Genomic DNA, 27,490 nt, shown 5'->3' with positions numbered 1-27,490 from the left:
CTGAGTATGGAAGGGAATGGGAAGAAGATGGATTATGTTGAGTAAATAGATACAAAATGAAGGACAGGATGCTGCTCTGATGGGAAGCAGGAAGGCGGAGTCTTAATCATCACCTACAAAGCAGGAAAAAGGACTGGATTTCCAAGTCATGTCGAGAGGTCTGAAGACTGTTGTGCGTGGTAATTCTGTATCACGTTGCAGAGTTGACTCCCTGTGAATTCTTATACTGGGGATTACAAACCATTAACTTGGTGCTGATGTATCTACAGAAAAGAGCCTCAAAGAATTGATACATATGTCCTGTGTAAAACATAAAAGGAAAGATATGCTGAAAAAAGAATCTGCCTAAGTCATGAAGTGCCTCTTTAAACCCTGCCATGATTTGTAATGTATGTTGTTTGATTATGTGCTCTGTCTGTGATTTGCACAACATAGGGCATGTCAGGCAAGGAAAGATGTAAGATTTTGACTTAGACCCTTTAAGACCCTGCCCCTTGCTGATGCCTTGTTTCTGTGTGGAATACTGCATGCTTTTCTTTGCCTGGGCTTGTTCTCAGCAGCAAAACTTGAGCCTACACACCTGTAACTGTTGATGTTTGTTCAATATCTACAGGAGATGGTGTCTGCAACCAGAGGGTTTCAGTCACTGTGGTTTAAGTCACAACACCTCAGAGACTGGATACCGAACCTCTTCATAGGACCACTGATCCAATTATGCAAACAAGTAGGAACCACATCATCCAACTTATATTCACATTTGAAAGCATTTGCTCATGGAAGTTGATCACTGAAGTCAGCAGACCTCCTTAGAGGAATGAATATTCAATAAACAAAGCAAACTGTTGCTAAGTCAGGATTATTTAGGGAGAAAAATTGAACTTGAATATGCTAGAATTTTCCCCATGAGACAGATTTGTTTTCCCATTTTTTTTTAGTATCATATTGAGTCAGACCATAAAATGTGTTTTGAAAGAACATCCTTTGCTTCAAATTTCAGGTATTTGAGATATCACTTGTTTTTCTCTCTTTTCCTTCTCCTCCTTTTCCTTTTCCTCTCTCTCCCTTCTCTCTTTAGAGAGAAATCCAGGAGAAAGAATCCAAGAGGATTCTTCTGTTCTGTATCTTCTGTGTTAACAGAAAGTTCTTAGTGAAAAATTGTGACCATATCTTTTCTGCAGGTACTTTAAGGAGAGGCCAGGATAGAGTAGGGAGGAGAAAAGAGCTCTCCTGCGTCTCTCATCTATGACCCAGCTAATTACAATGTCAGTAAGAAACTTCCTTTTGTCCAGAAAGATGATTTCATGGGGATATAAGGGTAGGATTCCAAAAGTGCTTGTGTGGAAAACTGGGAGTTGTTCTACTGAAATAGTAATTCTTCTCTAATCTCTGCAGTATTGAACTGATTGTCATTTTCATTAGTGCTACTTTCTTCTTTTATTCCTCTCTCCCAGGCTGTTCAGCACATCTTTCAGTGGGCTCGTACTGTGTCCATTCCTGATTTTGGTTGGGTGTTTTGCATGGCAAGAGATGAGAGAAGTCTCATTCCTGAACAGTTGTGTCTTCAAACTATGGCAATGGGAGGCACAGAGGTGCCCTCTTTGCTGCTCACTTTTCTAAACCACAGCCAGTTGGGGCTCAGCCTAACTCCACACATTATAAAGGTTGCTTTAAATTGAAGCTTAGTGTAAGTCCCTACTTATAAAACTGATGAGTTTTGCCAGCAGGCTATGACATTCCAACTATGTCCTTTTCTTCTAATTGCCTCCTTCTGTTTGCCTTTGCACCTTGTGCCTTTGGGGCTGGGCAGATCTCCCATAGTTCCAGCTGTGCTTTCCCTGCTCCAGACACAAAGCACCTGCATTAACCAGCTCCTCAGTTCCTTTGTCTCTTCTAGAGCAGCATGAAACAGCTGGGACAAGAAGATCAAACCAGCAATTTTACTTGCCTGGAAGAACGTGGATGTATTTTTCTTGCTTAGGGAGAGCCAGATGAGACAGGGAAAGCTGTGCAACAGCTAGTTGATCATCTCTAAGCAGGCAATTAACCTCACTGAAGAGGTTTCACTCAGGTCTTTCCAAAACTGTAGCCCTAGCATGAGATCCAGACAGTACTTAAGAAGATGATTCTTCTTTCTTAGAAGAAATCTGTACTAGGGAAGATGCCATGCTGAAAAACTACAGCTTGATTGTACTTCAGAATTACAGAAGAATATATAAAAATGAGGGAAATTGGCTGTTGTGGAATTTAGAAGTAGATCATTATTTAAAACTATTACCTACTATCACATCAACCTATTTCAGACCAATTTCAATTGTACACAAAAAAGGACACAATTTAGATGAAGTGTGCCAATTTCATATAGTCTCAAGCTTATTTATGCTTGGGGTTTTTTTTCTTTTGATTTTTCTTTTCATTCCGAGCAAATCTGAATTAGATTTTTCAGTACTGTAACTGAAGTCAGCATTGTTTATGTGATAAGTTAGGCTCTGTTGAATGAATTCTACAATAAAACGCTGTTGAAATTCCTGGTGAAAACATACAGAAGACATTTGAAAAATCACACCATGACTTTTTTCTTTAGAACCATTTTCCAGATATATGTAAGTACTAGGAATAAGATCAATTTTTGTGTTGCTTTACTGAAATGATTTGCACTGCTTTTCTAAAAAGCTCATGGTTTTATGCTTTCTTTTTTTGACAACTCCTGACCCTATAGGTTTTGGGATAAAATTTCACTTTCATTAACTGTCAGCAGAGGAAAATATCTGTGAGTTTTTTGTTTGTTCTTTGGTTTGCTGGGTTTTTTTTGGTCATGTCATTCTGTATTTTCTGCACTTGAAGCATCTAGATTATGGAAGTTAGCCTGCTGATCATAAATCATTTCAGTAAAGTGGCAAAGTTTGAAGTCTTGAGCCACTTTGCACAGTTCAGGAGGTTTTGAAGTTCCTCTGCCTGCAGTGGACTCTGTAAACATCTAACAAAGGTCTGTCACCCTGTTGCATATTTGTCATGTTTCTGTATTAGGGGAAAAAAGGCTTAATGGGGAGAAAAACTAAGGGTTTTTTTAAGACCTGACTGAGGTTTAAATGTACAGGGAATCAAATCACTTTTCTTTTCCTCTCTTTAGCTAGGGAAAAATCAGAGCTTTCTTAAGCATCATGGCCATACAAGTGCTTTTGCTTTTTTTGTTGTTGTTTCTATATACAGTTAAAAATTACTCTTAGTAACTACATTTTGGGAGTTTTTTCTGTAGTTTGGAAAAGGATCTGAAATTGAATTAAAAGTATCTTTTTATTTAAAAAAGATATTAAATTAAAAACTTTATATCTGAATTTTTAATTTTTTTTTAAAAAAATTGCAGAAAATAAGTATTTTTCCTTCATTTAGCTAATTATTTGTTCTGGTAGTATTTTAAGTTTGACTTTCCCCTACTTTTTCTTAGTGTAGCATTCTTTGTTCTGTTAATCTGTGTTAATTTTAAGTTAGTTGGCTGTGCACCTGAGGAGAAATAAGCTTCTCTATAAAGGCAGAAAGGGAGAGAAAATGGAGGTTGAGTGACAATTAGTGACTAGAGTCATCATTTCTCCCCTGGTGTTCCTATAATGCAATATTGGTGTGTGCTACTCTCTTTCTTTCAGGCAACTATAAGAGTCTCTAGCCTATAGAGACTAGCCTTACAGCCTAGAGTCTATAAGAGTCTCTTAATGGTTGATTCCTGGCATTTGACAAGTTTTTCATCACTCTTCTTTTCTTTCTGAATGTTATTTTTGTGTTTGCATGCATGCATGTGCAGGTACACACACACACAAATATATATGATGTATCAGTATATGCATGTTCATGTATACATGATTGCTTTCTGTCTTTTTTTTGTCTTTGGATCTCTATGCAGATCATGCTTATTTCTCTGACAAAGAAATACTATGCTCTTAGATTAATTCCAGATGAGTAAAATGAGGAAGGAAATTAATGTATTTCATGTTGCAGAGTAATATGTCCAGTATTGAATTGCATTAATCCTTACTGTTTGTATACTGACCTATTTACTTTTATGATTTTTACAAATGTATCTGCTAATTCAGATTTCCAATAGGCTTCTCAGGTGACTCAGGATTACTATTTCCATTTTACAGAGAGAAAGAGAGGCATATGTTAGCAACGGAAGGTAAAAGAAAATTTTATATTCCTCCTCATGCTGAAAAGTATAATATACATGTCACAAAGTTTGTCAGCCTTTTTTCTTGTCTCTTAGCTTTGGCTGGGGGATTGCCTCTCTGTGAAAGGTGTCACCATAGCTTAATGCACAGTCAGTATGTACAGAGAAAATGCATGCATTCAGGTTGACTGAGTTTAGATTATCTAAAAATTTCTAATAATACATATATAAAGAAAAGAATAACTGAAGAGATGGCATTATATAAAGAAAAAATACTTCTATTTTCTTTATTTTTCTTTACATTGAAGCTGCGAGTGCTCCTACATACTAAGTAGCCTATTTGAGAGGGTTATTCATAAGAAATTGATACTGCTGTCCAAAACTCTCAGCTGATGGTTGTAATCTCAATTAATCAGCTGTAAATTTTCTGTGTTGAGAATTTAGCCCTATGTTTGAAAAATGAACAAAGGAGAGGAAGTTTCCTCTGGCCCTTTATTTTTTGTCGAAAGATTGAAGAAAACCTGTATTTTAGAGAGTAAGTATTGCCAAGGTATTTAGTTTACTTTAACCTGTGATGAATAGTGCCTATATTTTGGGGTAAATGCTCTGAACTGTCTTGTGGCACAAAAGACAGAACACATTCAGCCTGGTTTGGGTTTGAATAAAGCACAATGGTGTTACAATGACTTTTAATCAATTAGGCTGCCTGATTTTGAACAAGATGACAGTAATCAAAGGTCTTTTCAGTAAAAGTACTTGTGAGCAGATCATTCATTGTTGTATATTGGCACACTACCACCAATTCCAATAAATTTATGTGTTCTTCAGTATTATCTAAGGAAATGAAGCCCAGAGATAATTCATATAGATGGTTTATTTGTTAAAAGTGTCTAGAACAGGGCATTAACTGATGGGTAGCTACTTGATAATTCTGTATGAACATTCCTATGTGGTTCACTTGGCTATAAAAGGTTTTAATCCTTCTACCTAATTCATCAGAGAAGTCAGTTGTATATTTTGAACAGATTATTTCTGTGTGGAAATTATCTTGCCTGAACTGCTTTTTATTCACTATAAATATTAAATATTTTGCTTCAGTATATAACACCTAGATCGTATTTCTGTCAATTGAAATGCTATTTTTAGTGGGGAACTGTGATGGGTTAAAACCAGGGATTTTTGCCATAGTTATGTGCAATGGAGGTGTTACCTTTCATATTCTTTCATAGTTTTTCTGTTAGAACACTGGCTGGAAAAAAGGAGATCTCTATCATCCATCTTATCTCCCAGTTGCTGGGCAGTGTACTAATTTCTGGACTCTTAAGCAGGGAGTGCAGAATACTGTCCATCTATCCTGTTGAAATTCTGCTGCTGGATGAAGGGAGAAGTCTAATTTACTGGGGGAAAAGAGAGCAGTTGCTGTTGTAACGTGGGGCTGATGACACTTCCCAGGCTGGGGTGAGGGAGTGTGCACAGCAACACAGAGAGCAAGACGAGAAGGTGCTGAGTTCTGGGTGCTCATGGCTCTGGATGTATGTTGTTCATCAGTGCTGATGCTCAGCATGAGCATCAGAATGTGATCCTATTGCTATTTTCTAATACAGCTGAATTTATTGATACTGCAGCTGTTGGACTGGAGTGTAACGTGAAGTGACAGCCATAGCATTGCAGCTGGCATTTGGAGGAGTGATAAGAATTCTTGTTTACTCTGTAAATGTGGTGGTTCAGATTCGTCAGCCTCAGCCTCATGTGTTACATAAGAGAGTAATACACAGTATTTTGTTGGTATTTTTCCTAATTATATCAGTTTTATTTCCAGAACTAAATTTTTGATTCTTCTCTATTCCATTGTGCAGATTACACCCCTGAGAGTTTTACACATTGATCAATGGCAGGATTTGGTTATATGGGGAAAAAACACTCCATACTAGTGCTGATGACAGATACAATTATATTAATTCTTTGCTGTCTCCTTTGATGTACACAGATTTTCCTCATTAATATTGATGGACTTTAGAGTCACAAGCACAAGTTGGGGGTGGGGGGGGAGTAAAGCCCCTGAATGTTGTATTTTGCTTTTTGTGGAGCTGACTATATCACTTTATGTTTAAATGTAAGGAAAGCTGCTGACAGTTTTGATATATTAAATTATAACTGAGAACTAATTCAAGGATCAAAGATGCTCTTTGGGAGACATCACTTTACTGGTAGGAAAAATCATTACCTTTTTTTCCTAGTCTCATGTATTTGTACTGTATGTCTTGGAAATATCATTCCCTACAGTTTCTGAATCTTGATGTTTAATTTAACGCAAAGGTCTTTGAGCAGCACAATGGGAGGGGGGCTTCTGTTAGTGAAACCTCGTAGAAGAAAATTGAAATGTACATGTTTTTTCTCATTTATCAAAGGAGTGCAAAAATCTAAACTGACATTTTATATCAAATGAATTATGAACTGTGTACCTCATACCTAAGGGAACAACAACTAAATTAGACTTTTGTTAAAAAGAGAGAGAGAGAATAAAAATAGGCTTTTAATAAAATATACAGTCATTTTTGGTATTTTGTCTGAATCTGACATACTATACTTTGCAGAAGAAAACTATAGAATATAGTTTACTTCAAAGTCTATATGCTTTAAATGCCATAGAGCAAATTGAGAAGCAGGTTAAGATGACACACAAACCAGAGTTTCTACTTAATAGATATTGTTGCTTTGATATTTTTGTTTTCAGCCTAGTCCAACTCGGGTGAACAGGAAAAGTTAATATGGTTTTTAATAGGCTGAAGATTGGAGCAAAGTACTATATTGTTGGGGGATTGTTACTGGTTTTTTTAATTAGTTTGTTTTCTTTAAACTTCCATTTGTGAGAATGTGGTTGCTGCTGAAACAGACTTCCAGGGGGAAAAAAAATTACAAGACACTTAATGGAACCTTAGGAAATCAATTTTTGAAGAATTATGCACTCAGTAGTCTACTGGAGTGACTTCTACTGTCTTGAAGTGAACAACATTTCTTGCAAGCAAAGATGACACTCCCAGTCTGTAAAGTTGGAGTTTTTGACTCATTTTGACAATGAGTCAAAGTATTTCTTTGATTACCATATATATCATAAAGAATTCAGTAGTAGCTGTGAACAAAAGCCAGGTCTCTGATGCCTTGATTACTAGGAGCAGAAACTTTAGGGAGCCGCCTCCTGCAAGTAAGGAAAGAATGTGAGAGGAAAGAAGTCTTTTCTGGCTGCAGTTGTTTTGTGGTCAAAAGGTAGTCCAGTAACCTGGATCTTACAGATACCTGTAGGATATTCAAGGTATAATAAGACTACACCACCCACTGTGTGTAGTGGCTCCCTAACACCGGCTAATATGTCATCTTGTCAGATCCATTTTCTATTTATGGGCACTCTCAAGCTTGGTTTCCATCAGTTTCACACCATCCATTATGTACCACAGAGAAATTTATGGATTAAAAATAACTACAGGTAATCTTATTGTGAAACTAATTTATTTGCACCCCTGCATTGTCCTCCAGTCTGTACATACAGGGATATATAAACTGAGGCTTCTGTCAAAATGCACATCAACTGGTAACACTGGAGTTTCCTACCAACAAGGTGGTAGGAACAGTCCACCAGCACATCCATACTGCAGGAGTGCAGTATGAAGAGACTTCATATTTAATGAGACTTCTTATTTCTGTGACAATGTTTACATATTTTCCTGTATCCCGTTTTCTTTACCATTCAGCTGAGATTGCTGTATTTTCTTAGTTTCTTTTGCTACGTTGGATGGAGATATAGAATCATAGAATCATTGAGGTTGGAAAAGATCTTTAAGGTCATCAAGACCGACCATTAAACTAAAATGACCAGGTCCACCATTGATCCATGTCCCTAAGCACCACATCTGCACACCTTTTAAATACCTCCAGGGATGGTGACTCCACCTCTTCACTGGGCAGTCTGTTCCAACCGTTGACAACCCTGTATAGCTAATAATCATTTACAGAAGCCATTTCCACTTGTTCAAGTAAAATGGTGCTGTCTGGTGTTATCCTTTTTCATTCAGTCAGAGAATAAATGAATATTAAAAAATATTTTTAACAGATTATGCTTCAGAACAGTGCATATGCTTCTTGTAACATCACCACCTCAGTGCCTTTCTCCTTTTTCTTTTATCTTTCTCTTCTTCTATGATGTTAGAATCCCCTTCAGAGAATTATTAGACTGAAAAAGAGCTAATTGGGAAATCAGCCTATGCTGTCTTCTTTCCTCAAAATTGTAAGTTACCTCAGTTTTGGTAAGCATTTGTTTAGTCTGATGGAGATTTGAGAACTTTTTTGCAGAAGTTTAATCCCATTTCTATGTGTCCTGGGAAATATTCTCTGTCTTTCCAAAACTTCTGCAAAATTGAACATTCTAATGTGTCTATCCTTATTGTTATTTTAACTACATAGGTTTAAACTTTCTTCCCTGGGTTTTCCCCAACCACGAGTGATAATTTTTTTTTGGGTTGCTTTGGAGAGTCTCTGGATTTCCAGAACTATCTAAGAACTGTTTAGTTTCAAATAAGAAGCTACAAGCTTAAAAGCCCCCCTGCAGTCTTTTGGCATTTTGGAATTAACATTAAGAAAGAGATTTTAATTTAGCCAAGCGGGTCCTTGCCGGCAATCTAAAGACTCTCACCAGAGATGTTTCCACCCGTGTGGAAGGTACCATGCCTGCCTCTGGTTATAGTTCTCTAATGCCAGATACTAATTATGAAACCATAACATTTTGAAGATGATGTCAAATTCTTTCAACTTTTTCCTTTAAAAAAGCAAACAAAAGAATCCAAACCCAAAACTGCTAAACAACCAACTACAAAAAATTCCAATAATAATAATAGACCTGCAATCCCAAATAGCCCCCTGAACTTAATCTCTAAATCTGCTCATGCAGGAAGCTGAAGTTGTTGCGTGAAGACTGACAGGATCTTCTTCCTGCTGCTCTTGCTACATCTGCCCCCCAGGTTAAAACAGGCAGATCATTCCTTAAAGCTGTTTCACAGAGATATTTCATTTTCCAGTAACTAAGTCACAACCAGCAAGAGCTATTTTTTTAACAGCAGTTTCTGCCTGACTTTGTAATGCCATTCCTTATGGTTTTTCTTCACGGTATTTTTTAAAAAATAAAATGTTATATGGCAGTTATTTGCTTGCCATTTTTTGGACGGTCTGAATTAGCTTTACTGGGAAGTTATAAATTCTAGCCCACGTCCTTACTACAGGTATTAAAATCATTAAGCATTCAGTTAATTGCTTCTTGGCATTCTTTTGTAGCTTTTAGAGTTTAGTAAAGTTCTTGCTGAGTAAGATGGACAAACTTCCATCTAACATAAGGAAGGTAGGCAGGTTACTTCCTATGGAAAGGTGAGGTGACAAATCTATAAGACATTCTTATAGTGTTGACCTCAGTGAAATGTAACATTTAGGAAAGGAGGATCTCTTACACATATTTCCACTTGAGACCCATGCCCAGGTTGCAAGAAAAAGGAGGGGAAGGTCTGATTATTTTGTTTTGTTATGTTTTTTTTCTGGAACAGTATTAATGAAGAATAAGTAAGACTGCTTTGGGATTTCAAAAGACAATTGTCTTAAACTTTGGATCTGCAGGTTGTCGAGTTAAAAAGCCGAAGTTGATTTTTAAGGGCCCTACTTAAATTACGCTCTGCAGCTGGGAATACCAAATAGTGAAAGTGCAGAAAAATCCACAGTTATAGCTTGCACACACAATCCAGATAAAGATAAATTTTAGATTTTTTCCGAACATCTTTTTTTATTTTTCTGAATTATATTGTGCCATACAAATCGCATTAAAGATTCATGCTAAAAGTGATTTACAAAACTTTTTTTTCCAAATGAAAATACTATTATAGCAGAGACCAGAGGTATAAAACAGGATAGATCATGAAGAGAGAACAAGATAATTCTGCACCCTGTTTATATTCTGCTTATACTTCTGAAAAGAAAATTTCACTGAGATGAGGTGTGAACAAGTTTGGACTTTAGGTTTACAAAGGCTTTAAGCTACTCCTTTATCTCTCTCAGTTTACTTTTTGCCAAAACACAGCTTGCTTGCTTTCTTCCCAAGATAAATGTGCCAGAGAAGGGAAAGCAAGAGGGCCACCATGAACCTTTCACATTGTGTTTTCCAAAGTGCAAGGATGTGCATTGAATAGGAGTGTGTTGTCCTTGGTATATGTATTGTTAGATGGAGCTATTTCTGTACTTGAAAACATCCAGCAGTGAAATTATAAAATTAGAAAGAAAATCCAAAAAATATTCAGTGCATTCTGTAGTCATTGGGAGTAAGAAAAATAAATATGGTTGCACATATTTATTTTTTTTTAAATGAAAAAAAATCAAGAACAACTCATTTATATTCGGTCTATGCTGAGAAAGAAAAATAATGGGGAAAGAGTTAAAAACAAAACTGGAATAAACTTCAATAACCTGTGAAGATAAGAAACAAAAAAAAGCAATCTTCTTTGCCAAGAGAAAAAGGTTTATAACTATCATGCTGTTCTAGTGATGACATATGGCCCAACATCATGGCCTGTCTTTCTCTGAAATGAAACTAAAATACATGCCCAAGTGGAGAATTATGGGGAGAGTGATGACTGGAATTATTTGTGCTGAGCAAACCACTAGATAACAGGCATACCTGAGAAAATGTCAACGTGCCAAACTTTGCCATAAAAAGTGCCATAATAAGATGATTTCAGTATGGGCACTGAAAATAAAAAATTAATCAGAAGTACCTAAACAAGCAGTGCAATGAGATAAAGAAGTGGGGTTTGTGAACTGAACCTGGAAAAGAGAAAGAGTACTCATGACAGAGCAAAACACTCAACTAAGGGCAGTCTGAGTCGAACTTTTCCTTGCTATTTTGATACAAAATGCTGGAGAGCCTACTTTCCTCCTCCCCTGTAGTTAAATCCCTGCAGTTATCATTTGCATCCGTGTGTATGAAATATATTTTGATAAGATACAAATGCTAAACATTTTATATATGCAAATGTGGCAAATTGTAGAGTTACATATTCATAGCTCCAAATTCTTCTACCTGCTGATCTGGAGATATTATAGATACATTGGAGTCAGTGTATCTGATCACTGTTCGAAGTGTGAGTTTGCACCAATTTTATAGATATGTAATCAAGCTCTGATGGCTTTTCTTCCTCTTACGAAGGATTAATAGGGGAGACAGTTTTATAATTAAATAATCATTTATTGTCCTAAAAGTAGTTCACCTTTTAATAGTCCTGCTCAAAGTCGTCTACTTTCAGAAAATTTACATTTCAGATAAATCCTTATTATAAATATAATCAATACCTCTCAGAAAAAAATAAGCTTTCAACATGGAATAAACATTTAAGCACAATCATTTCACACAATGCTTGCTGTCCTAAAATAAACAAATACTTACAAAGCTGACTATTTTTGCACATGTTATTTAAGATAAAGAAATTGAGGCAAAAAGTTGAAACAATTCTCAAAGACTGCTTAGCACATTACTGGCTGAAGAGGGATCAGATCTTTCTTGATCCATCTGCACGTACCTGAGTATTTGGAATACAATGTATCATTGTCATCTTGAAACAGTCTTTAGTTTTTATTGTTTTGTGGAACTATTTATTAATTATTTGATTAGAATTGGCGCTTGATTAAATATTTTATCTGCCTTTGTAGTCTCTTGATATACAAAGCATGACTTTCTGCCCTGCTAAGTGAGGATTTACTGGGCTAGATGTTGATTCAGTAGGTTGCAAGTGGAGTGCTTGCCCCCTGAGGGTCATATTAAAGCTCGAGGGGAGATATTTGAGCAACACTGCATCTTAAGATGATATATCAAGGTGATAGATACATGGCTCTTCTGTTGAGAAATTCACAGTAGAATTATTGCTTGTTGCCAGTTATTACTTGGGTAGTAAGGAGTCTCTTGGGGATATGGATTGGATAAAAAGGGTTAAGCTGGGGGAAATGTTACACTGAAGACCTTGGTGATGAGGAATGCTAGAAATAGTCAGAGGATGTTTTGTGTGCAAATTAGAATTACCATTTTGGGGGGTAAGTGCTCTGCCGTTTTAATGAGCAAATCGTGATTAGTTTAATAGAGCACCTTTTTCATTATGACTCAGCAGAGACTTGACAATTTATTTGCTATACCCTTCTGCCCCCCTGCCCCATTCCTTTGGAGAACACTCACTAGTACATTGCTGAGGAAATTCTCTGTGGGCTGCAGGAAACCTTGCAGATAAATACAATTGCTGTATATGGAAACATGTTGGTTTGAAAGTAGTGGGCTTGGTTTGTTCTACGGGTCAGGTGACTTTCACAGTAGAGATTTGTCCAAATTTTCTACTCTTCCCTATGCTGTGCTTTTGTTGGTAGAAGAGATTTGAACATTTAGCTGAGATTACCTACGCCATTAAAATAACATTCACACTGTGGAATTGTTATTGACATTTAGAAGGCTACATCTTTGTTTTTTGATGAACATTCCTGTATTGCTATAATAACCACCCCTATACATACATAAAACTTAATCTGAGCTTTTACTCTGTAGATCTCAGAGAGCTTTACAAAGAAGGATAAGTATTATTATCTCCATTTAACAGATTGGTTAATGAAAGACAAAGGTGAAGTGATGTGTCCTGACAGAACTGCAAATAAATTTAACACTTTTGCCTCCTCAGTGAGTTGCCTTGCACTGTCCCCTCAATAATGTGAACTTTGACTTCCTGACCAAATTACTAGGTCAGCTAATTAGATTCATTTTTAGATGTAGCTTTTTTGGCAGAGTAGAATTTCTGTGTGAACTTTAAAAGCCAGTGCATTTTAATCTGCAGACAGTTTAATTTCAAATGAGGTAGTACCCTGCTTTGAAGGGATATTTACTCTTTCTGTTGGTGTCCACTTAGAAAAACACTTAAAAACTCTGAATTAAAACTTTTTACTTTAATTGTCATCTTTCTTGTGCTGTCTCAGTTTGCCTTCATCTTCACCTTATAAAGGATGCCAAAATAATACATGATTACCTCTGAGTACTGTACTTTACATCCATAAGTTTTAAAACCTATTATTGCACAACTTAAATCTAACTCTGCTTATGTTGCTGCTAAACAGAACAATGTTGTGTAAAGTAAATAAATGTGTTCTCCGTTTTACTGTGAGAGTGAATATCATATGCAGAGACATTTGGTGTGCAAATGTTTGTTTTTGATGACTCAGCTGGAGAGATTTTGGGGCTGTTTAAGTTAAGCCAGCCACCTTCTTCCCTCTGAGGCGGGGTGCTCACAAGCTCTTTATTGGCCTTGAAGGTGTTGGCATGGGATTTGCAGACCATGAATTATGTTAGTCTCAGAGATTTTCTGCATTTGGAAACAGGAGGATTTTCAGATTTACTTGGGATTTACTGGAGTCTTATTGCCTAGATGTAGATAAAACAGCAGGAAGGAACATCCAAACTCAGTCAGACTGGCTCAAGTCCCCATATTATATGTTTTGTTTTTCACAGGGAGAGAGGAGCAGAAGGGAATGAGGGAAGCTGGAGGTTCTGTTCTACTTCATCTTGTCCCGAAAAAAAACAGGAGGGCTGTAGGGCTAGAGGCCAACTATCAGAAGTATCTGATAACTATCAGAAATACCCCAGAAGCCAGCTTTTTAGTAAAAAAATTGTATGAGAACTGACAGACCCTGAAATTAATGTAAAGGGAAACAAGTTTCTTAGGTTGAAGAGGGACATGTTTTGTACCTTTCCCTGTAATATAATTTGGATCTGGAGATGAAAAATGTTGAAGTGCCCCAGATATAAGTATAATCAGAATAAAAATATCAGATGCTAGTTCACATATCTCCTAATGTATATATCAGTATAAATAAAAACTATTACATGTGACTGATACCTTTCTTTTTTGGAATTGATCCATCTTTTCAACTGTCTCGGGGAGAGAATGACTCAGGCAATGTATCACAAAGTCTGTTTCTTCCCTCTTAGTAACCACCTCATATACAAGTCGTAAATGAAAATCATAAAGCTTACTGTAAATTACTATTTGCTCATCTTAAAACTTACAATTTAGGCCCTGAGGCTTACAACTACACTTTAAGTTAGAGATCTGTGAGACTAGTTTTCCTCCATTAGAGACAAGAAGAAAATAACAGCAATGAAAAAGAATTTCTCTTGGAAAGACCAAAGGAAAAAAGCAAATGGTAACTACTGGACCATGAAAAGCAAAACTATTATACAAGAGTTTAAATGACAAAGGCAGTAACTTTCCAGTGTTTGAACTCTAGAAAACAGCTACAGAGATATGGCTAGAGATGTGTTATATATAAAAGTTACAGATGTGTTTAAATACAAAAAGTTTCTTCAACAGATTGATTTCTTGTTAAAGAAAAAGCAAAGCCATAAACTCACAGGTGTAAATTGTCATAGTTCTTTTACTGCATGCAGTGAAATTTGCAGCAGTTAAAGGTCATTGGTGATATCATTCCTGACACATTTTGATCTGCAGTTCCTTGGACTTCATAAAAATTAATTTCCTTAACAAAACAGTGCGCTTGAGACTGAGACTCCAGCGAATCTATTTTGATTTCTACCTAAAGATGTTCTTAACTTAGCATTTCATCTGTTTTCTTTTTAAATTATTACTTTATAAGGGTGCGAAGGTATCAGAATGATAAAAAACTCTGATCAATTTTACTCATGCTGGGTAACATTTACGAGAGCATTTCCTTAGCTTCTCAGGGTGGCAGAGCTGGGCACAGGGAGAAGTAGATAATATTTGAACAGGTGGTGGAAAATATGTTGCTTCTGAATTACTTTTGGTGTTTGGAGGTTTGCTTTTAGCAAGATGGTATTCACATATTGGAAAGAAGAAAATTAAGAATCAGCATTGTTCAGTAGTGAAAATGTTAAACTAAATGGACCATGTTAACATTACTGTTGATCCTGAGGAACAGTTTTTCCAGTATATGGAGCATTTTGTTTCCACGCGGCATATGTTCTCCATGGTTTTCTCTGCTCTAATTCATCCATGTTTTTCAACAGCTCCAGATGGCGTGATGCCTCCCAGGCTTTCATCTGCCACTCCGACCAGTCTTCAGGTTGTCTGGTCTACACCAGTTCGCAACAACGCCCCAGGCACGCCCAGCTACCGACTCCAGATGCGGCGGAGGCGTTCTGCTGGTGACATTTTAGAGTACGCAGAGCCCAATAAGACCAGATCCACTGCTGAGCAAGAGAGTCTCCTTCCCTTGAACATGGCTCACCTTTAGGGTGGCTGGTCTCGTTACAAGATCTAATGTTTTAGTCTGTCTTGACATGCTGGGATGTGTTCTGAAGTAACTCGTGCTGTTTTTCTTTGCAGTTTGCTTCCCAGCCCTACTGCTTCTTTACGGCACAGGGTCGGAGACCTGCAGCCCTACACTGAGTATGAGATGAGAGTGGTTGCCTCCAATGGTTATGGCAATGCTTATAGCAACTGGACTTCAATGACTACAGCAGAGGACAGTAAGCAGTCAGATCTTATTTAACTCTCTTTAGCAGAAAACGCAAACAGCAGTCTAGCTGCCGTTATACTTAATTTCTTTGTTATCTAGCTTTCTCAGTTATTTAGCAGTAATGTATTTCCTTCCCTAGTACCAACTTGAAGTAAAAACTCCTAAAGGATCAAGTATCTGTTGTCTTACATATTCATTAAAAAATATGGGTATTTACATACATGTTTTGTGAAGCAGTGTCTTATTTCTGTATATAATATCCTTCCAGCAACATACGGTTAGTTTAAGATACACTGATAAATACAGCTTTATAAGTGGTGTTCCTTTATATTCAGAGACTTGATTCTGATTTCAGTCATATCAGAGAAAATAAGTTGAAGGTAATAGTATATGACAGTTGTCTTATCTTTGTATTGAGAATACTCAAGCTACACAGAACTTTTCATTCCCAGTGATTTTGTTAATTCAAAGTGGTGACCTACTGGTCTGAAATTGGGTTTGTCATTATTAATCCCATCGCTTTCATTGTTAATAGTTCTATGCTCTCCAGATTCACTGCCCATAATTTTTTCAACAGTCCCTTGATTTAGGAACCAGCTCTTAGTACTGTTGCTCTGAGTACTCTCAGCAGGTACTGCTGCTCTGATTTTTTTCAGCCTTCTGATGTTTGCATTTTTGTACTGGAGTTTCTCACAGACTTTCAAGCGATGTTAAGGCAACTGTTCTTCTTGTTTTGGAAGCTGTTCTTGATGTTTACATACTTCTCTGGAAGAAGAACATTTGATGGACTTCTAGGTTGACCAGTAGAGTCAGAAAGGTGTCAACCTCATTGTCCAATCTCTGATCAAATTCCAAAAACTATATAAATCGAAATCCCAAAATAAACGTCCTTCTTTTTTGCTCTGACACTGACTGTGTAAGTGTCCTTCTTTTTGTGTCTGTCTAGCAACACAGGTACGATCAGTTAGTTGACAGGACAGGATTTTGCACCTGAATCAATATGTAAGTAAAAACATATGACAAAATTTGAGCTTGTTTTTCATAATACAAATAGAAAACAAACAACTTTCAGCTTTTCTTTTAAGAAAATGAGCTGTTAGCTTTCTTGTACAAGGTAGCAGGATATCTAACATTGGTTTAGCAAATATTCAGTGCTGTTGACTCAACTTGATTTTAGTCCCTTCTCTAAATGGACAGCTGTCCATGTTGAGAAAACATTGAGCAGAAAATGTTTTTTCTCACAATTGTAAAGCATTTTTTTCTTTGAATGAACAAGTGATTTGCAACAGAATTTTATCTGATAAATTCATTTAGACTTCAAAGATATTAAGGCTTTTATATGAACACACTACCTATAAGTAAACATAAGTTTTGAACTTGGTCTTTAGATACCAGAGCTGTGTTATCTACCTGTAAGAATCCTTGTAGAGATTCAGTTATTTTGTTACGTTGTTTGCTAACAAAAGCGGTTATGATATTATTGAACTTGTCTGCATTCATAGTCAAAATGCAACCAGTCTCCTATGACTATTTTGTTTAAATTGCAATAATTATTTAGCTCTGGTCTTATAGTTCACATAGTATTTCTTTTCACATACGAGGAGGACAGAAGTACATTTAAAAGGCATCACTTGTTACTGGTACAAAAATTATTTTTGTGCAAAGTAGTGGGTGTACAATTTTAAAATTCTCTTTTGAGGAGTTAGAGTGGAAAACCTACACAGGAGATGCAACAGTATCCAGCAACCCTTGTCATTTAAAAAAAAACCCACTCAACTTTCACTGGTGACAGAGGACTCTGTGGTGTCATTGTGGAGCGCTGCCATCTATGAAAGGATATTCAGCTCAGTTGCTTAAGACTGAATGATTGTCATTGGGTATAAGCAGTATTTTTGTCAAGGTTTCAACGTGTTTCTTGTGAAACTCCCTGTACTGACAGTTTGTTGCAGAAATACACTTAATTCCTGGCCCTGCTAACCAACAGACTTCAACTTTTTAAAGTAAAATTTAATAATGGAAATTTCCTATATGTCTTACTCTGTTGAACTAGATGTGTGTCTACATGTTCTTATTGAACTTTATTCAGTAAATATATGTATTTTTGTTTCACCAAACTAAAAAGTATCTGTAGGCATAAAGTATATGTGTGTGTGTGTCTGTGTGCACATACACTTGACACCAATAGATGTGAATCAACACATCCACTTAAAAGTCAGTAGAGTTCCAGCAATACAAGCTGATGATTTCACAGTATATCTGTGTACTATATTTTATTTATGATAAATATATGGTAAATAGGAAGATATTGGGAATCATTAGGGGAAAATTAGCAAATGCTGCCGTAAAAAATATGTTGTATCTGACAGTGGAATGTCTTAATATACAGATTAGTAGGTTTGGAGTATTTTTTAAAGCAAGAAAAACATACAGTAAAGAATTTTCAAATACTTCCATATACATGATTGTGACACGAGTAACTGATTCCATGCATTTTTTAAAGTCTAACCTGCCTAGGCCAGATAACAATAATATACATAACTATGAATATTTTAAAACCTGCTAAACATGCATTAATAAAAGATGTTTGTTCCAGTGATCTTGGTAAGTACACTACCAGACTATTTACTGCAGAATATCTACAGATAGAAACAATTGATGAAGTTTATGAATTAGAGCTTGCTTTCAGTAACTTGAATGTAGATTTCAGATAGCTCTCTTGTAATCAGTGTCAAGACCATTGAACTGAGAGGTCAGTATGTACCACTGAACTGAGAACAGAATCTCACACATTGTATGCAGAAATAAATCTGAACCTTTTAGCTATAAAAAAGGAGATACAAGCTAAGTTTTCCCTTTAGCTATGGGGAGTCTTTGAGCTCTCTGGGTTTTGCAAAGACATTGGTTACAGTTATCTGAAGCAGCCCCAATGGCAGCTGCTGGGTTCCTATGGTGTAGATTTAGGACTTGCAAAATTATATTGTCTGATAGCAATCCAAATGGTGTAATTTTTGTTCAGAGGGATATCTCCCAAATGAGAAAGGTGCTTTTTGTAATGTGCCAGAGAAAATCCACCATGACTTGAACAAGTTCTAAGATAGCAAAATTTCTAATTTAAAGAAAAATTTCTTGTTGCTTTTATTAGCTTTTGAACACCCCCAAACCTGTCTGCAGCCCAGTGATTTGCATACAGCAGAACATCTCAGTCACCAGCACGTTCTCTGCCATGGCTGCATTTCAGTTCTGTGGGTCAGTGTACAACTCCAGTATGGAGAGCTCTTACTAAAGCACTTTTAAAAGTGCCTGGCTTGCACTAGCTGAAAAAGAAGATTTTGCAAGTTACCTAGCAGGCAGCCCAATTTTTTATTTTTTATTTCTTACATAAGTGACTTCAAGTCCATCTCTTTTATACATAATTAAGTTATAGGCCCTGTGTTTCTTCACAATAAGTAAGGGCAAAAGCACACAGTAGTCACTGGAGATCATTACATATTGAAGTTGCCGGAGATAAAAAAGGCAATTAAAAAAAAAAAAAAAAAAAGGGCTCCTGCAATGTATCTGCTGAGCTACTTCTTGTCAAATCAGGGAAGAATAATTCCTATCATAGGGAGTGCTATGCTGTGCTCCTCTGGCATGCTTTGATCCCAGGTTGAAAAGCCTTAGTCTGTGGTGAGATCTCATCACAGCTCGAACTCCCTCATGAGGGGAAAAGGAGCGGCAAGCGCTAATCTCTTCTCCATGGTGACCAATGACAGGACCCAAGGGATGGCCTGAAGTTGTGCCACGGGAGGCATTAGAAAAAAGTTCTTCTCTCAAATCGCGGTTGGACACTGGAACAGACTCCCCAGGGAAGTGGTCACAGCCCAAGGTTGACAGAGTTCTGGAAGTATTTGACAAGACACCACTCTGAGGCACATGGTGTGACTCCTGGGAATATCCTGTGCAGAGTCAGGAGTTGTGCTTTGATGATCCTGATGGATCCTTTTCGACCCAAGATATTCTATGATTCTGTGATTCTCCTAAATCTTCCTGATGTAGACCATGAAGAGAGGCAATCCAGAACAAGAGGATAAATAATGCAGTTTGCCACCTTTGGAAGTTCTTGCTTTCTCTGCTTATGATATTTGTTGTCTGAGAAGACAGATCTCCTACTCTAGCTATGTAAGTTAGGGCCACATAATTGAGGCATATAAACTAATCCATAAATAGTTGATGCGAATGTGTTCACATGAGCTCAAGAAAGAAAAAACAGAAACTCAAGCAAGAGAAGACAAAACCTGGTGAGGTGACAAGGGGAAGAGAAATCATGTGAAAAACCTGACAGAATGAATAGTAGAAGGACAGAACAAATTAAGCTGATGTAGTAGTGGCACATATGATAAGATGATCGATCATATGATATATAGTGCAAACTGCCCATGCATGCCTACAGATTAGGAATTAGAACTTTATTGACTGGTAGAACTGAAGTTCTGAAACCAATGTGTGTTTGGATCAGTAGAGGGCAGCAAGTCTGAATACTCTGAAGACAGCTCTTAATACATATTTGAAGGGGTTCATACGGATTGCATGTCATTGCATGAACAGCTTAATGACTTTTGAGGTCTGTGATCTCATGTGATAAAAGATTCCTGTGGTCTCTTATGCCCAGAGCTACACAATTTAGGTTTGCTGCTGGGTAAAGTCAGCAGTATATGAAAGACACCACATTCTGTTAATATGTATAATTTCATTGTCCATGTTCCTGAAAAGAGTAAATGATTCAAGAGTAAAAGGCACAGAATTTTTATTCTGCTTAGTGAGTTTGCCAGCAAATCAGGTATTTCTCATTAGCTTTAAAGGGTATCAGTTCAGGTACATGTCTTAGTATATTAAATGTAAATGTAGATTCCCATCAAAAAATACAACCATGAGAGCATAACTCCTTGCTTTCCGAGTCTCACAGTAAGTAAACAAATGTATCGTTCTACTCAGGGAATTAAAAAAGATTAATGGCAGTTTTGTGCCTTTATTTTAAGTCAAGTCTGAACTTTTGAAGCAGATGAGCGAAGTAGTCTACCATAAAAGATAATTTCATTTGCCAAAATGAAACTACCTTCTAGTATTAATACTGTAATGAAATGGTTTGAAATATGAACTAAGAATCTTAAGGACAAAGATGCCCACTGTTCCATCTTCAGTAGTTACTTCTATAAACAATTACATCCATGTAAAAAGCTTTATGATTTTATTTTATCATTGACAGGCTGAGCTGTGTAGCTGTCATACTTTGCAGTCTTCCCTCCAGTGACAACCACATTGACAACATGTTATACTCCACATTGATTTTACAGTTAAGGACCTGATTGTGATATATAGGGATTTTAAGAATTCAGCTGAGAGGATGACTTTTGCCTTTTATCATTCCATTAAAATTTTATAACCATCTTTTTCATGTCATTTCATCCATGAATTCTTACTTTAGAAAGTGATAGCTACTGCTGCGAGCATAACTTTTTTCATGTTCAGAGCTTTTTATTGTATTAGCAAACTATCCCAATTATAGTTAATACTCATGTTTTACATAATTGTGGTGACCCTTTCAACCAAGCAGTATCGTGCCAGTTGATTTGTACATAGAATTAGATGATTCTGCTTGCCATTTAAAAAGAAGCTGCACTGAATGAGTGTTGGGGACCAAGATTTAATGCCTTCCCATCCAGTGGGGCCAATTAAGCATCTCTCAAACGTCTTGTTTGAACTCAGAAAGTCTTAAAAGTCTCCCTTTTAAAAGGGCAGTAGGGAATGTGTGGGTAGGTATGCTAGCTACCAAAATACACGTTTTTGAGGGGAAGGGGAGGGACTAGGGGGACCCAAAGCTGAAGTTTGACAGCTCCTCCCGTACATTGCAGATTGTCCTTAAGGAATAAGTCTGAACTCAGGGGGCATTAAAGCTCAGGTTCAACTAATTACCATGAATGTTTCACCTGCAATGCCTGCAACTTATTCAGTAGGAGTATAAAGGCTTAGCTGTTTCCTTACAGCAAACTGCTTGAATACTGGGGGGCTTTTCTGTTGTGGTTTTTTTTTTTTTTCCCTCCTGCAGATCCTCATAGTGCAGTAGCCTCTGAGCTATATAATTAGATAAAATGCTAATTTGTGGTTCAGTGGTAAATATCGTATTTCAGCTCCTTTGCTCCACTAAACTAGAATTTGCAGCAACTGATTTTCAAGGTCTTTAGTTCCAAAGCAATTTCTCCTCTTTCCCTTCCACCCCAGAAAAAGATTCGGTTTACAGAATATAAACCTAATTCAGATTTACACCTCCACCTCTTCCATCTTTCAGTGAGGTCTAAATAATGGACCAAATTTTATTCCAACTTATGACCTAATTGATTTTACCCAGGAGTACATGCAAATAGAATTTAATTACTCTTTACAACAGATCATCTTTTGTACTTGCAAATTCAGAGATCTAAATTAATCCTAGTGTGCACAAGCATTAAATACAGAACTCCATCCTTATTATCACCGTGAGTAGAGCAGGATATGTGATACAGCTGAGCTTTATGGAGTTACTTTGTGATGCATCATATAATGAATGAAAAATCAGTTACTTTTCAAATTTAAAAGCAAAAAAAAAAAGCTTGCTGTCCCAATTTTACATCACTGTTTTCACAGACATTACTGGAATAATTCTGATTTACCTCTCTTTGTATGTGAGAGGAGAACAGGGACTTCTGACTGCTTCAGCTGTTACTCTAAAATATAGAAGGAGCAACTCATGGTGCTGGATTTATTTGATTCCTTTCCCTCCTCCCCCCTCGCCTTCTTTTCCCTTAAAAATTATCAGGAATTATTTGCTTCTAGTGAAGTAAATTATTCATCCTGTAATGTTCCTTCTGGTTTTGACACCAGGAATTAAATAATAGTGTTGTTGACTGCAATGGAATTCAGCATATGCTATGTCACCTCTCCTGAAGTCTCGGCACACCCACAATCACTAATGAATTTTAAATTTTTGAACCCTTATAATTCCAAATGTAGGTCCCCTCTTCTCCCCCTTCCTCTGCAAATCCCCAAATCTAAAGCTATTTTAAACAATTACTAAATCCAAGTATATCTTTTTTTAAGGTTTCAATAAAATGTAATGTTCACAGAAAAATCTCATAAATGTCAAAATTGCTATGGGCAGAATAGGGGAGAATATAGTATTTTCTTGGTAGCAATTTATAGATTTCAGGACGTGGTTTATAAGAATGCTAAATGTTCTGGAATTACAGCTGTTACTGATCAGTGATTGAGCCAGATTTGTGTTATTGCACCATGTTCATGCTTGTACCTAGAGAGCAGTAAAGCCTCAATATAATAAAAAGCACCTGCATTTTAAATGAAATTTCAATTGAAAAACTTAACAGCCCTTCAAATTGCAGAATTTAACGCAGCCCAGTAAAGCTTAAATAACACTTTGCCTCCACAGGCTGAGGGTTTTGCATTCAAGGTGACTTGATTGTGTCGCATGGTGAAATTATTTACAATTAAGGAATTTCTCTGGAGGGCTGCAGAGTATTTGCTGTTCCACAACACCTATGCAGGCATATGGTCGGTCTTTTTCAGTATTCATGGAAGCTCCTGAACCTTTATGATAATTGAATCAGTTAGAGTGCTGAGTGGAGCAAGCATAAAACCTGTTAACCTAAAGGTCAGATCTGTGCATTGTTTATTTATCAGTAGGTGAAAGAGCTAAATCGGCAGCTTCTGTCACAGTCAAAGTAAAAAATCACCTATAATATTAACAGGGAGTAGATAAATTGCAAAAAATGGATTAGAATTATAAACAGAACAAAGTAAAATATTGAATATATAATGAGAGATGCAGTAGGGACTTACTGAGCTGTAAAATACACAGCATTGTTATGCCTGTGCTGTTGATTGCAATTAGTATCTAGTGCTCTAGAAAAACGTCCCCAAAAGCTAGAACTGCAAGTCTACAGTAATAGTGAGCCATACACTTTCTCCACATGCAAACAGCATTGATAGGGTACTTCTGAGACACAGGAGGAAAAAGGATGCAGAAGAGGAGGGAGGAAGGTTGGGATGAGGGAAGGTGAGCAGCTTGCCTTTGAGAAGAGAGCCATATTCATCCCCTGAATATCTGGGCCTACATTTTCCAAAGACATAGGGAATAGGCTATTTAGTAGATCTGAGCTCCTTTTGTGATTTTTGAGCCTCGTTTGGTGAGTACATCTTGCTGATACTTATTTTAAAAATCACAAATTTTTAGTAGTTTCTCTTTCCTTTTTTTTTTTTTTTTTAATTACAGAGCCTGGACCTTTAGATCCACCACTTCTGTTGGATGTTACAGCAAGGGCAGCAAGCATTACCTGGCAGCATCCTTTAAAGCCAAATGGCATTATCACACACTATAATATTTACCAAAATGGCCAACTGCATGATACAGTGCCAGGAACTACATCTAACTGCACTGTAGAAGACTTGCATCCTTACACTGTCTATGTGTTTCAAGTAGAAGGATGCACTTCTAAAGGATGCTCTCTTTCACCCACAACCCCAGAAATACAGACCCTTCCAGATGCCCCTGAGGGTATTCCTGCTCCAGAACTTTATTCTGATACTCCAACTTCTGTGGTCATATCCTGGCAACCACCTGCTCAGCCAAATGGTTTGGTGGAAAACGTTACAATAGAGAGGAGGGTGAAAGGAACAGAACAAATCTCAACTGTGGTGTGTCTCCCCTTCAATCAGTCCATGAGCTACATTGACCAGAGCACTGCTCTGAGCCCTTGGCAGAAATTTGAGTACCGAGTACTGATGAGCACCCTGCATGGGAGCATGAACAGCAGTGCCTGGGCAGAAGTTACCACCAGACCTTCAAGACCTGCTGGTGTTCAGCCGCCTGATGCAGAAGCATTGGGACCCTACTCAGTCCAGGTAGGAATAATTCTCATTGCCTCGTGGCTTTGGTGTGTTTTCCTTGTAGCAACTGTGTATTTAAGAGAGACATCTACTGGCTGAGCCAACAGACTTCATGGCTGCAGGGGTAGTTGAATAATTAGTATCTGTGCTTTGGCTCAAAACCATTAGATTCCTTTCCTTTTTTTTTTTTTTTTTTCTTTACACCAGCCTCTGGCATTATACTCCCGTTCTTTTTCTTCCTTATGCACCTGATGTATTTTCAATATTAAACTTAAATGATTACTTTTAACTCCCTAATCAGATCAGAAAATGACCTACTACCTTCTCCAAAATTTCAAGACTTCATTAAAATGCTAAGAAGTAAAAAAGATTTTTTTTTCTGTAATTAAGTCTTCTGCACAATTATCAGATTTTTTTAAATGGCTAACGAAGAAGAAAAAATAGCATTTTTGTTCTCCTGATTTACGAAAGAGGAGTCTTACAGGACTACGCAGGAAGTTTTCAATTATTCACATCGTTCTGTTGGGAATGAACTCTAGAGGACAGGATAACTACCATTGTTTTGGCTTGCATACAAACTTCATTCAAGGGAAATTAGTGTAACCAAACAAGAGGGATTTTTGTAGCTTAGAAGCCTCTTTTGTGTAAATACACACATGCTTCCATGGATTCAGTCTTGTACTAATGCCAAAAGTATTGGTACAGTAGCTTGCTCACCAGAGCACAAAACAAAGGACATTTGCATAAGATTGAAGTTCGTCTGTCAGATTTATTTTTTTTTTGGTATACATTGTATTTTCAAAACGTAAACAGAGTGGTGCTACCAATGCAATCTGCATAGTTTGAAGGTATGAATTTCAGCAGTAAACCAATGCTGATTTTTTTCCTTTGTTCACACAGAATTTTAAGCTATGAAAAAACAGCTATTCACTATTAGACAAAAAAAATCCAGAGCTTATAAAATTTTGTTTTAATGTCTAAGGAATTGCATGTTACCTCCATGTTAATTGCAAATCAGTTCAATATGAGTACAATGGTTACTGTAAGAATTAATAACAATCGACCACTAGTAATTATGATGAATTGCCAGACTGCTTACTGAAGATTTGGGCAATCAACTTCCAGGTTTCTGCCCTCTGTACCTCTGTAGATATATCTCAATATTCTCCACAATTTATAGTGAAGAGTTTTTCATGGATTTGCCAGAAGCTGCAATGCTGAGTAAATAGTAGCTCTAGTTCAATCGTGCGCTTCCCCACGTGCCCATGTTTCACTGTATGAGCTTTTTCACATTGGCCCCAACTCTGAGCACAAAGACTCACTGCAGCCTTTGAAGCTCCAGTTAATGTGGTAAGAATGTTATAATTTTATATCTTATCCATGTTTTATTTTTTCTCCAAGTGCATTCAACACTCAATTCTACTTTTAAAAGCCCATGGGTTATCAAAGATTGTGTCATTCTTTACTGGATGTCTTTTCCTGAGATCAGACGTGTGTTTAGTTGTAATTTTATTGTATTTTCCTCAACTCTGAGATGAAGTAATCTACAAACACTGAAAGTTAGTTGGGTCATTTATTTCTTCTGAAATCTGAAGTCAGGCAATGCAGTTTTCACTCTATAATAATTAAATTTCAATACAGCATTTTTTCTTAAATCTGTTTTTCTTTATTACTCAAGAATTCAAATGCTTATTCTCCTTCTTCCCCAACTTGTCATTAATATTCAAAACTCTTTAAAGCCCTTTAATGTCCAAGCTATTTGAACAACTCTATGAATGGTGGTCAAATTTAGTGTCATTGCCACATGTGTAGTCTTGGACTTGTGTTTTCCACCTGGAGACAAATATTTTTTGGATCTGTTAAGACTAATTTTTGTCAAAGATGCTGAAGCCTGCATGGTTTTATTTCCATGAATTTGTTTTACTGTCAGTTTTTATTAATTTTAAATATTTAAGTTAAAATATTCAAAATAGTTTAAGGTGTGAGCATTGAATTGAGAAAAGTGACTTACATATGTCTCTCCAAATATATTCACTCCTGAGTATCTCTTCTGCTAAATTCTCTCTATTACTGTACAGAGCATTGGTTCTTTGCTGATATAGACACAAATTCTTTTATTTACCAAGTATTTTAATTTACTTAATGTTTTTCCCTTTTATATTCATCATAAATGATAGAAAGTCAGGAACACTTGGTACAGTTCCTGTGCAGGGAATATCCCATGGTATTTCATTTCTGACTTCTGAGATTCTAAGTCTTCTTAAACATCTTAACATTTCTCTCACTTGTCCAGCTCAGCAAGACGTTTATTTAATTTTTTTAGCATTTACTATTCTAATAATAAATTATTTCTTCTCTCTTTAAAAACAATGAAGCAAAGCTATAGTTGCAGAAGAGTTCATTGCACTTCATCACCGACGAGATAATAGAGAAGGCCTGCTGCACCCAGCAGTTTTCTCGCCTTCTGCTTCTTTGCAGATGGGAGCACCAGAGGAAACAACTGGGATTTCATCTTACTTGTCGGTCTTCTTACAGATCTGTCAAATGGATTAGCTTGCTAGAGGTGGTGTTGTTTCCTTCCCTGCATTTTTATGGCAAATTCATGTCAGAGTAGTAGGGCTTGGAGAGCACTCACAGCTTCTCTGTGTCCCTGAGGCGGTCTTGTGTGAATGCTGTGTACTGGGAGAGTACAAGAAGAACAAGGGAGCACCTGTTCACAAAATGTTTGGGGATTTTGCCCAAATTCTCTAGAACTGGGTGGAGATTTGTAAACCCACTATGTCCCTTCACCCCCAGAATTGCCAGTTCCACAGACAGAACAACTGTGCAGTATTGTGCAAGGATTGCCTCTTAGTGGTTGAAATGTTTTCCTGT

The 27,490-nt window shown here is 36.9% G+C and overlaps 1 protein-coding gene across 1 annotated transcript in view; it reads left to right on the top strand.

Moving 5' to 3' along the window:
• Positions 1–27,490, top strand: part of USH2A (usherin) — a gene marked incomplete at its 5' end in the record, with an annotated part of 372,289 nt that overhangs the window by 216,104 nt on the left and 128,695 nt on the right. Inside the window, 3 exons of the mRNA XM_083856830.1 lie at positions 15,252–15,402; positions 15,571–15,713; positions 24,003–24,631. Coding sequence (XP_083712956.1) covers positions 15,252–15,402; positions 15,571–15,713; positions 24,003–24,631 — 923 coding nt within the window. The remainder of the gene's footprint in view (positions 1–15,251; positions 15,403–15,570; positions 15,714–24,002; positions 24,632–27,490) is intronic.

The sequence above is a fragment of the Zosterops lateralis genome (genome assembly GCF_965231275.1).
Source record: "Zosterops lateralis genome assembly, chromosome: 3".
Classification (NCBI taxonomy): domain Eukaryota; kingdom Metazoa; phylum Chordata; class Aves; order Passeriformes; family Zosteropidae; genus Zosterops; species Zosterops lateralis.
This window is presented reverse-complemented; position numbering and strand designations above follow the sequence as displayed.